This window comes from Carettochelys insculpta, chromosome 5, assembly GCF_033958435.1.
Source record: "Carettochelys insculpta isolate YL-2023 chromosome 5, ASM3395843v1, whole genome shotgun sequence".
Taxonomy (NCBI): Eukaryota; Metazoa; Chordata; order Testudines; family Carettochelyidae; genus Carettochelys; species Carettochelys insculpta.
The window spans coordinates 82,966,130-82,977,163 of NC_134141.1; the positions used below are offsets into that span (position 1 = coordinate 82,966,130).

General features: G+C 48.3%; 1 protein-coding gene across 1 annotated transcript; it reads left to right on the top strand.

Annotated features, from left to right (window-relative positions):
* CARTPT (CART prepropeptide) lies at positions 1–1,077 on the top strand. The gene is made up of 3 exons (XM_074994230.1): positions 1–150; positions 362–445; positions 970–1,077. The coding sequence occupies exons 1-3, from the start codon at positions 1–3 to the stop codon at positions 1,075–1,077; spliced, it is 342 nt and encodes a 113-aa protein (XP_074850331.1).
* Positions 1,078–11,034: the final 9,957 nt, after the last annotated feature.

The window sequence follows — 11,034 nt, forward strand, 5'->3', positions numbered from 1 at the left end:
ATGGAGAGCGACCGGCTGCTCGCCCTGCTGGGCGCCAGCCTCCTGCTGCTGCTGCTCGGGGCGCGGGGCCAGGAGGAGCCGGAGCTGCTGCAGCCTCGCGCACTGGACCTCTACGCCGCCGGGGACGACGCGTCCCACGAGAAGGAGCTGGTAGGTCGCGCAGCTGAGGCGAGGGCCCCGGTCCCGGGGGCGGGCGCTGGGGAGCAGCGATGCAGGGCTGCGGGGAGCCCGATCGCCGGGGCCAGGCTGGGTTAGCCCCGCTGCAGCTCCGGAGGGCGGCGGAGGGCGCTGGGCTCCCGGGGCGGGCGCGGGTGGGGAGGGCGGGCAGCGCCCGGCGCTCTCACCCCTGCCGTGTTTGCAGATCGAGGCGCTGCAGGAGGTGCTGGAGAAGCTGAAGAGCAAGAGGCTCCCGCTCTACGAGAAGAAGTTCGGCCAAGTCCCCATGGTGAGTGGGTGCAGAGCCCCGCCGAGTCTGGGGCTGGAAAAGTTTCCCCCCCCCCGCCCCAAAGTGCGCCCTCCCCGATCCAGCCGCAAAACTCCCTGGGTTTTTGTGGGACCTGCCAGGCTCGCCGGAGCAAGGGAACCGGGCCGGGCCACCCAGTGATGCAGCTGCTTCACAAAGGCCTGGGGGAGGCCCGGATCTCAACTACACCGGCGAAGGATGTAAATCCGGAGTCAATCCAGTGCCTTCCGTGGAGACACTTCGGCTTTACACCCGGGTTTACTGAGATCCGGCTCTGTGCCTTCTTCCCAGCTGCTGCCCTCGGGGGGGGCGCTCACCTGTGCCGGGCGCGGAGCAGCTCAGCTGTCGGTAACGCTCTCGGGGCGTTTCTGCGCCCCCCGGGGTTGGCTACGACTGCCCGGGCAGCCTTGAGCTTTCTGGCTGTGCCAATGCCGCTCCCCCGCCCCTCCAGCGGAGCAGCGAGCCCCCCGCCCCGTCCTGCGCCTACCAGTGTGTTGCCTTTGCAGTGCGATGCCGGCGAGCAGTGTGCGGTGAGGAAAGGCGCCAGGATCGGGAAGCTCTGCGACTGCCCGCGGGGGACATCTTGTAACTCTTTTCTTCTGAAGTGCTTGTGAAGCTCCCCCCCTCCACCCCCGCGGAGCGCCCCCGGAGCCCGCCACCCGCCAGCCCCCGTGCGCCTCGCCAGACAGCGGGGAACAACCCTGTTGCGGTCTGGTAGGCAGAGACAGTCCCTTAGCCAGGCTGCGGATACCCGTGCAACGCCGGGGCTGGGGGGCGGCACCTGCTCTCGCCTCCTCCTTTCATTTTGTCGGTGGAAATCCGTGTCTCGCGTGCAAGGGAGTCGCTCTTCTGTTTGGAAATTGTATTTTTGTATGTGGCACACCAGCTAGCCAGAGCGCGTCAGTTACAGGCCTGGCCCCCAAATCCCAGCTAGCCAGAGCGCGTCAGTTACAGGCCTGGCCCCCAAATCCCAGCTAGCCAGAGCGCGTCAGTTACAGGCCTGGCCCCCAAATCCCAGCTAGCCAGAGCGTGTCAGTTACAGGCCTGGCCCCAAATCCCAGCTAGCCAGAGCATGTCAGTTATAGGTCTGGCCCCAAACAAACTGGGGGGTGGGAACCAAACAAATCACAACATGTACAAATTATACAGAGTGCTGCTGTTAGTCTAATGTCTTCTTGGGTTTGGGCTGCTTCATGCTGGAGGAATTGTACAGCTAGTCACCATTGCACAGAACGGTGGAGAAAGGGACGTCTGTTGAGCAGTGCCTCTGGCTGCTGGGTGGGGGGGGCTCACTGGGAGGTTTGGTATCTCAGTTGAAAGAGGGGTAGCTCTTTGGGTGCACCATGTGCCCTGCCAGAGGGTGGGACGAGCCTCCTGGCTGAATAACAGCTCTCCTGGGGAAAATAAAGCAGTACATTTGGGAGGGTTCGCCTGTACCCCTTGGTGAGAAAGGGGATTGCATTTTTGACTACGAACCCAAAGGTGTATAAGAGTCTGAGGGGAGAAACTGGGAAAATATGGGAGAATCCTGTCATTGTAATTAGCGATCCAGAGGTACTTTTACGTGCAAAACACTCTGGACCCATAGCTTCATTAAGTGCACACAGCACTAGAAGCACCAGCATAAGCAAAGAATAGAGGGTAGCATTTATCCCACCCTGCAGCTTTAAGGATGAGCAGTTTACACTATTAAACACTTGCATGAAGTTGGTGGGACTCACTGACGACAACAACATCTTCCTGTCTGGTTACTCGATTGCTTTCCCAAGGCTACTGCAGCCAGAAACTGTGTAGCGGCATTACCAAATGATGCAGAATGTTTCGGAGGCCCACAAGGCAAATTAGTCACCTAGTTCTATAACAAACAGTTGTAAAGCTTCTATTTCATGGTGTCCTAAAGGTTTCACAGAGTCATAATGTGTTTTCAACCTTTGTTTAGTCTCTGTTAATAAAATCATTGTGACATGGACACTGTTTGGAAAAAAAAAAGTTTGTTTGTTTTTATTTTTCAATTTTTGTCACCAAGCACTGCAAGGAATTTCCTTTATACAGCGTAAAAGATTTTAGCTGTCTTCTGGTAATTGCTGCATCAGAAATTCATTTTGGACCACATTGCCAGAGCTCTGAGTTACAAAGATGAGAGTCAGGTTCCAAAAGTTTGCTGGCAAATAGCAGCAAGTTCTACCGACAATGCCTCAATATGCATGTCACACCTAGTCATACGGATCCTTGGTACTATAAAATCTGCAGGTTCCTGGGCCTGGCACACACTCATATATTTAGTCAGTGCCTCAGAAAGAATATCACGTGTACACTTTAATAATGCTTCACATACTTTTACAAGACCCTTACCCTGAGGCTATGGCCACATTTGCGTGGGTTGCCTAATGGTATGTATGTCAATAGCTTACACTTGGACATTATTGAAAGAGGGCAAAGTTAAGGTTGCATGGCATTGACTGGAGTTTTGCCCAACTCAGCATTCTGCAAGGCAGGGGAGGAGTGGCTGACATACCAACAAGCAGCCTGGATTCATCACTAACATAGATTTTTGCCATTGAATGGCCTCAGGTTTTCAACCAGGAAAGGCTGGGTTACTGATGGGACTTAGTAGCAATGATATGAGCCAGGGGCAGGCAAAATATGGCCCACAGGCCAGATCCAGCTTGCCAAATCTTTGGATCCAGCCTGCCACCATCCGCTGTCTCACCAACGTCCCACAACCCAGTGGGCAGGCTTCCTTCCTGCCACACTCCCACATGCCACTCAAAGCAGCCAGCTGCAGGGACCCATATGTGGATCGCTGTGAGGGAGGCTCTACATATTGCTCCCACCACCAGCACAATTCTCACAGCTCCCATTGGTCAGAAATAGGAAAATGGGAGCTGCCTGGACTGTGCTTGTGGGTGCAGGCAGCTCCTGGAGCCCTTCTCCCCCACCGTGAACCGTACAGCGCACAGGTGTACATGCTAGCCCCAGCTGCTGGCTGCATTGGGTGATGTGTGGGGGCATGGCAAGCAAGAAACCTACCACACCTGGCACACCACCTGCTCCAGCACACCAGCTCCCTGTCCCAGGTCACAACTCAAACCTTCTGTAGCCCTGCCTGCACACCTGCCCCAGCTCACATTCTCTCCCCAGACCCAGCATCTCCTCCCCACGATCAGAATCCACTCCTGCATCCACACCCTGCATCCCATTATAAGCCCCATCCCTTGGCCCATGTCACAACTCCTCCTTCATCCAAACTTCATACTTCCTTCTGCCCCCTCAATCCACTATCCTGAGCTCCCCTCTGCAGCTAGCCTCCATCCCAGACCCTGCACCTCCCCCATTAACAGCATTGAAGAACTGACCACTTACCAAATTCTTGGACTAGTCCCCCACTATCAAAAATTATTGCCATTCCCAATATATTCTTTTGTATGTATTATGTCCTGCAATTCCCACACTAAACCAGACAGTCTGTCCGCCAGCCCCAACATGCATCAGTTGGGCACTCAGCAGCCCTGCTTCAGCACACCACTCTGGTCATGCCCTTGGCCCATTCCCTGCACCCCAAGCAGGGAAAACAGCATCTTCATGCCCGTCCTGGTCTGCAAGTGTGGCAGATTTGGCATGGGGTGTGTGTGTGGGTAGTACTGGCAGAGCTATGGGTGCTGGGGAGGTTGTCCACTGCCAGAGCTCTGGCTACAGGAAGATTGGGGTGCACAGGCAAAAGTGGGAGCTGCAGGGTGGCTGGGGTACAGGAAGACTGGACTACACTGACAGAATGTTGGGGCCTCGAGAGCTGGGGGTTCACTGGCAGAGCTGAGTAGCATAATGTCTCCCTCACCTGAGCTCCCAAACTCTCTTGCCTTCCCTACTCTCCACCCCTAATTAGTCCCCTGCTCCACAACCCCACCTCCTGTCACAGCAGTCCCCAAGCCCTGGCCTCCTGCTGCCCCACGGCCCTCCCAGCTTGGGAAACGCGCTCATGGCTAGTCCCCACGCCCCCCACCCCTGCCAAAGACTTTCATCACATGCCTCTCAAATGAAATTGCCACCCAGGACACTTAAACCCTAGCAACCTCCAGCTTTGTAGGGCCTGGTTATAGCTTAAAATATAATACAGTCTTGTGGCTGCTGCTTCAGCACTTCGGTGAAGACGCTACTCTGCTGATAGGAGAGGGCTGCCTGTCAGCATAGGGAATCCCTCTTTGTCAGAGGGGAGAAGCTGACCTGGGTTCCCCTATCAATAATCACCCTGCAGAACATGGGCCTTTGTCCTGCCCACTAGATGACACTGTTTGACCAACTGCTCCCAGAGTAAGGCCTCACACCATGTTTAAGAAACTCTCCTAGTAAAGTGACACATTCATGACTGATCTGGCTTAGTGATGTAAATGTACGTCAAACACCATTGTGCTGATGACAGCCACATAGTACAGATTTTACTATTATTAATGTTGCATAGATCAGTGGTAAAGATGCAAACTCAACTCAGAGAGTTTCCTCAGGCACACTGTCTTTTATGGCTGTTTATAAAATAGCTTACCAACCCATGAACCATTAGGTTGTGGGCTGTAATTTTTTTTCCCTTCGTAATTGCCACGGTAAGCTCAGCCATGATAGTTTTTGATATTAACGTCATGAATTTCCTCCTTTCTTTACATAAATAATAGAACCGACTAAGTCCAACAGGAAGAGGTGCCTCTAAGTTCTGCTGGGCACTAAGAGAGAGCACCACAGCCTTCCACATGAGAGAGGGTTTGGAACGCAGCCACAGGCTGGAACATGAAGCTGATTCTCAGGAGGTGACAAGGGCAATTCTACAGGCCTGAATATATTTTTCTCCTTCTCCAGATTTGGAAATGAGAACTATGGCCGTGACTGGCTCTGTTTCATGCCTGATGGTGTGAAAGAAATTTGTTTTGTCCAAAAGTAAACAAGACAGTGAACAAAGCTAGTGACTAGTTTGGAGAAACTAGAGCATTTCTTTCCAGTTACATAGCTTTGATATGCTCTCCTTCTAGGCACTCACACAATGACCATTGCAATGATAAGTCCTGTTGATAACAAGCTAATTAGGCTATTTTTAAATGCACAGCCTCCTTTAGGAGTGCGTCCATCTGTCTTTATTTATATTGAAGAATTCTGGATGTGAGGGGGTGTTCTTGTTTCTTGGACTTTATAAAATATCACAAAGGATAGTGTAAAACTCAGAAAACATGCAATTTATTCAAAAGAGGCCATATACCTTTATCTAAAGAGTGGCTTAGGAAAAGCGTGAATGAAAGGTGAGAGGCTGGTGGAGGTGCTGCCACGCCCTGCCCCAGGAACCATAGAGAGGTCCTCCAGAGAAGGCTAGGCAGTCAGCCAAACAAAATGGCCAATAAGGAACCAAGCAGGCCTGTAAAAAGGAGCTGCAGCACTAGAGTCAACTCAGTTTAGCAGGTGCCCTCCAAGAGTGAAGACCAGGGTTGGTGGGTTACCTGAGGGAGCAACAGCTCTTGGAATGCTCTCTTTGGAAAGCTGGACAGCACTACAGGATGCCACAAGTCTTGACTCTTGATGCACTTCTGGTATAGCCCTGAGAAGGACAATGACTCTATTGAGGGCCATAGAGCCCTGAGAAAAGGGCAAAAGACTACAGACCCAAGGCAGCAGTCTGCAATGACCTAACTCCCCTTCCAGGAGGGGAAGCCCTGGAGACTCAGCTTGGTTCAAAGTGGAGAATAGATGCTGGTGAACAGAGGTAAAGCCCCGAGATACGGGCCAGCAATAGCCTACAGGAGGGAAGTCCTGGCGACACCACTCTCACTCTGAGTGGGGTGACTAACATAGAGAGCACCAAGATGAGCCCTGTTAACTGTGTTCCCCAGAAAGTTTATTTAATGACACCTGAACTGTGACAAGTACCAGAGAGGGAACTGTGTTAGTCTGTAGCTTTGAGAACAACAAGAAGTCCTGTGGCACCTTGTAGACTAACAGATATTTTGGAGCATGAGCTTTCATGGGCAAAGACCTGCTTCATCAGATGCATGTGACTCAGCCAGAGGGCTGAGTAGCCAAAAGGAAAAGACTGAGCGAGTGCCAGCATATGCATTTGACTGGAGTGGGGCACTTATGAGAGGTAAGTTATAGGCCATTACAATGGCATTTAAAGGAAGTAAGAGTTTTGCTGAGGTGGTGTAGAAGAAAGAAATTGTTAAAATGTTGTTCATAGATGACCAAAGCCCTTGAGGGTGGCTGGATGCAGTACAGTAAATGGGCTATTACTGAATAATCATAGCCATCCATTCTAAAGTGTGATTAACAGAATCAAAACAAAGGTAAACCAATTTCTATTTCACTTCAACCCTACTTCAAGTCAATGAGTTGTCATAAAAGTCACTCACACAATGTCTCATTTAGACTGTTCAAACAGCCATCTTCCCATTACTTAGACTAACATTTTAATAACAGCGGTATAGCTTTTCCTGAAACAAGAAAACAAATATTTGCTTGAAATGTACTGGTGGAGGGGAGCCTGTTGCGTATGAAATCACCTTCTGAATTCCTGAGTATAAATTGTGTCTCCAATATGGTTTCTACCATCCTTGGACTGGCTACTATGGGAGCACCTTTTGTCTAGCTAGAGAAGAAAACCTCTCCCAGATTGTTATGAGCATGCAGATTGATAGATCCAATGGCCATGGAATCCTAAAAAGGCTAGACTGATTTCCCAGCTACAGTCCTTAGGTCTTGCTTTACCTCTAGTTCAGGAAGCTTCCTAATAGTCAAACTGAATTGCTCAGTTCTCATCAGTCACATTACCCATAGTCACCCTTTCATAGGCTGTCTGAAAGGGGGAGACACTGGGTAGCTGGTGTTCAGGGTTCATCAATTTACTAGAAATACAACATATTGTTTTCTGTGACTTGTTACATGCCACCCATTTAAACAACTTGTATATATCTTTTTTCCATCGGGCGTATTTATTATCCTATTGGTGATTTGGGATGTCCTATTGATTAACATAAAGCAGCTGCACTTGCTAAATTGAATTATTAATGATCAGTCATCTGGTGGTCTGACACCATGATCTATGTAATTCTGCTCAGTAATAGTTTATTAACCTTACTGAGAATGAAAGCTGAATCTGTGGAGGTGCAAACTCAATATGCACAACTCCCCTGTCTAGGACTTGTACAGACTGTTCATTTATTTGCTTTTTGTTTGGAGACCCTTTGTGGATCACATCATCATCATCATTAATAACCATGGGCTCAGCGCCCGTTGGTGTCTGATGCCTCTTTCACTATTTCCTTCCATCTTTCCCTATCCAGTGCAGAGCGGCTTAGTTTCTGTAGTCACAAGCCAAAGCAAACTCTGCACCTATCTACTGCATCATCTATCCATTCTCTGTGGGGTCTGCCTGTCCTATTCGAACCATCCATTATGCTGAATACTAGGGTCTTGATTTTTCATTCATCGTTCATTCTGCAAATATGCCCAAATAGTTGTAGCGTCCTTCTTACAACCTTCTGCAGCATGTTCTCTTTCGGCTTATTTTCCAATACAATTCCTCATTGGTTACCTTCTGCATCCATCCTATTCTCAAAATCTTTCTAAACAACTCCTTTCGAATGCCAATATTCTTCTTTTCAAATCTTTCGTTATCACCCGTGTCTCACATCCGCACAACATGCTGCTGAATACACTCGTTTTCAAGATGCCCAGCTTTGTTCTTAAGCTAATTGCTTTGCTTTTCCAGATCTTATCCATTGCCTTCAAACTCGCTCTTGCTTTTGCTATGCTAGTCGCTATTTCCTTCTTACAGTCTAGATCATATGTTATGTTGCTCTCCAGATATGTGAACTTCTCTACATTTTCTAGTTCAATACCATTGACACAGATCTTCCTTCCTATTTCCTTATCTCCATAAAGCACTGTTTTTGTTTTACTGATGTTCATAATCAGTCTGTGCTGATTCCCTTCTTTAACACCTGCATCATTGTCTCTAGCTTCTCCTCATCTTCCTCAATGATAACTATAGCATCTGTGAACCTCAAGTTGTTAATTGTTTTCCTGTGCACAGATATCCCTCTTACCTCTTCCTTGATCCTGTCCATCGCTCTCTCCAGATGTGCAATGAAGATACTTGGCAATATTGGATCTCCTTGTCTTGTACCTCTACTTGTTTTAAACCAACTTCCCAACTCCCTGCATGTTCTCACCACTGCCTCCGCATTATCACCGATATCTTTCAACAACCATATCAGTCTGCTATCCACTCCGTATGACTGCAACACTGCCCAAGTCACTTTCTGCTCTATACTGTCAAATGTGGATCACAACTAAACAATTTTAAATGTTTCCTGCTTTTGAAATTGGAGTTTATTTAGCTGCTCATTACTTCGTGGGTTTACAAATGAATTGCCAGTTGGATAGAGCAACAGACGAGATGTTGGTTGTGATGTCAAAAAAAAGTAGCATAAACCAGAAGGCAAAGATAAGGGGAGTGGAACCACACTGGTACTATTTTACATTGCAATGTATCTTCCTATCTATTGTCCCTGTCACTATGTGTTTAAGCCCTAGACCATGAACTATAGATATGGATCTGTGAAGATGACACTAATGAGCAATACACATCACCTTTGAAACCAGCCAAGGGAAAAATGAAACACTTTTATCTCTGCATAAAAAAGTGTATGTTGCTGAATAGAGGTAAATGTTAAGTTCATAACTGATAGGGAGAGAATACTGCTGTTCTGATAAATAAAACTTTGATTTTTATTGGATGAAAATGAAAATACCTGCTCCTTTTCTAGGAAAAGAAAAATCTCTTGCCCCTCATCCTTTACACCAAATGATCAGTATCGGTTGTTGTTAGCCCAAGATACATGTGCCCCTGGGGATATTCAGAGTTCTTCCAAGAGTCTATCAGCTCATCTAGCTCACTGCCTAGTTTTACAAGAGGCCACATAAAAAGCACTAGCAAAGTCAGTACAAATTAAAATGTCATGACTTGTAGTCTTTATTGTTCTGTATACACATTGAAATGGAAGTATAATATTTAGATTCCAACTGATTTATTCTAAATTAAATGGTAAAAAACAAAGTAAGCCATTTCCTGTGCGGTGGAGCTTTTCTGTCGGATTGTGTAAGCAAGTCGTTTAAGGGCATTTGTTTGGGGTACGCAGGACGATCAGGCTCCTGGAAAGGTACTGTTGTCTGGAAAAGACAGATCAGTGATTCTCAACACCTACTACCCCCTCAGGTCTATTTTCGTCACTATCCGGCCGAGTGCCATCAAACTGACTGACTGATTACACAGTGTATGGCTTGCGGCTGAAAGGAAGCACTAGGCCTATTCCCAGTCTTTTTTAAAAGAACCCTGAAACTGCATGGCCTCCTTCCTAAGGCTCAGTCAGCACCTCAGCTTAGGTCCATCTCACTCAGGGCTGTGAACACAGGAGATTTTGTGAGAACTCAGGGGGCACTGGTCATGTTCCCCCCCCCCCCCTGACACTTCCCTGCCCTGCCCCTCTTCACCTATGCTCACCTCTTCTTCTGGAAGCGCTGCATTTCCCCCGGTGAGTGTGGGCCTGGTCCCTTCCTACCTCCAGAGCAGTGTGGCCCAAGAGTAGCATAAGCTGCTCTAGCGCATGCTGCTCTTGCACTGTACTGCTCCAGGGCAGGGGCAGGACTGTCTCACACTCACTGGAAGGGGTATGGCACTGAACAGTGAGAGCAGAGATGGCCTGATTGCTGGGGAGTGTGTGACCCCTTGCGCCCGCCCCAGTCAACACTTGCTGTGAAAAAAAGTCATGCCTTGAACGGAGCATGGTAGTTAGGTCAGCCTAAACCCTGTGTAACTCTAGGTGCTGCTCCTCACAGGTGACTAACCTACATCAATGGAAAAAATACCCTCTGCTGTTGAAGCAAACATCAGCCTTCTGGCATCCCAGTGCAGAGCTGTAACAAGGGCAGCATCACTGCAGCCTAAGATAACACAGCCTGAAGCACTGTGAAAGAGGAGACAAAAGTGGATGGGTGGCAGAGCTTAATTTATGCCAGGGCTTGTCAAAGCTGAGCCCCAGCACCTCTAGGCTTGGCAGGCCATAGTCTCAGCACATATGCTAAAATCCTAAGTGGAAAAATTCCCATTTTTTTTCAAAAAGACCACTGTTTCACCTGTGGAATTCAGTATGTGTGACTACACATACACCGACTGAAGAATCTGACAATTAATCAGGCTATCTGCCAACCTATACTTTCAAGAAACAGGACCAAACTTCTGTCATTGACTAGTAACCTTTCTGAACTTGCCATGTCTGAGGCCTGCTCATTGTTTAGTAAAAGTCAATAACATTTTACTGACTTCTAGGGATGTGAGGAATACTTTGTTTTGTACATGAATTCACCCTCTCTGAATGCATTTGGATATAGGTGCCCCAGAAAATATATAGATAGTCATTGTGATGGGCAATCTGAAGTAATACTTTTTTCCAAGAGAATTCTAGGAGAAATACAAAGGAGGATTTAATCTCTTATACAAAGTGTATGTGATACTTCAGCCCTTTCCCCTCTGTCTTCTCATT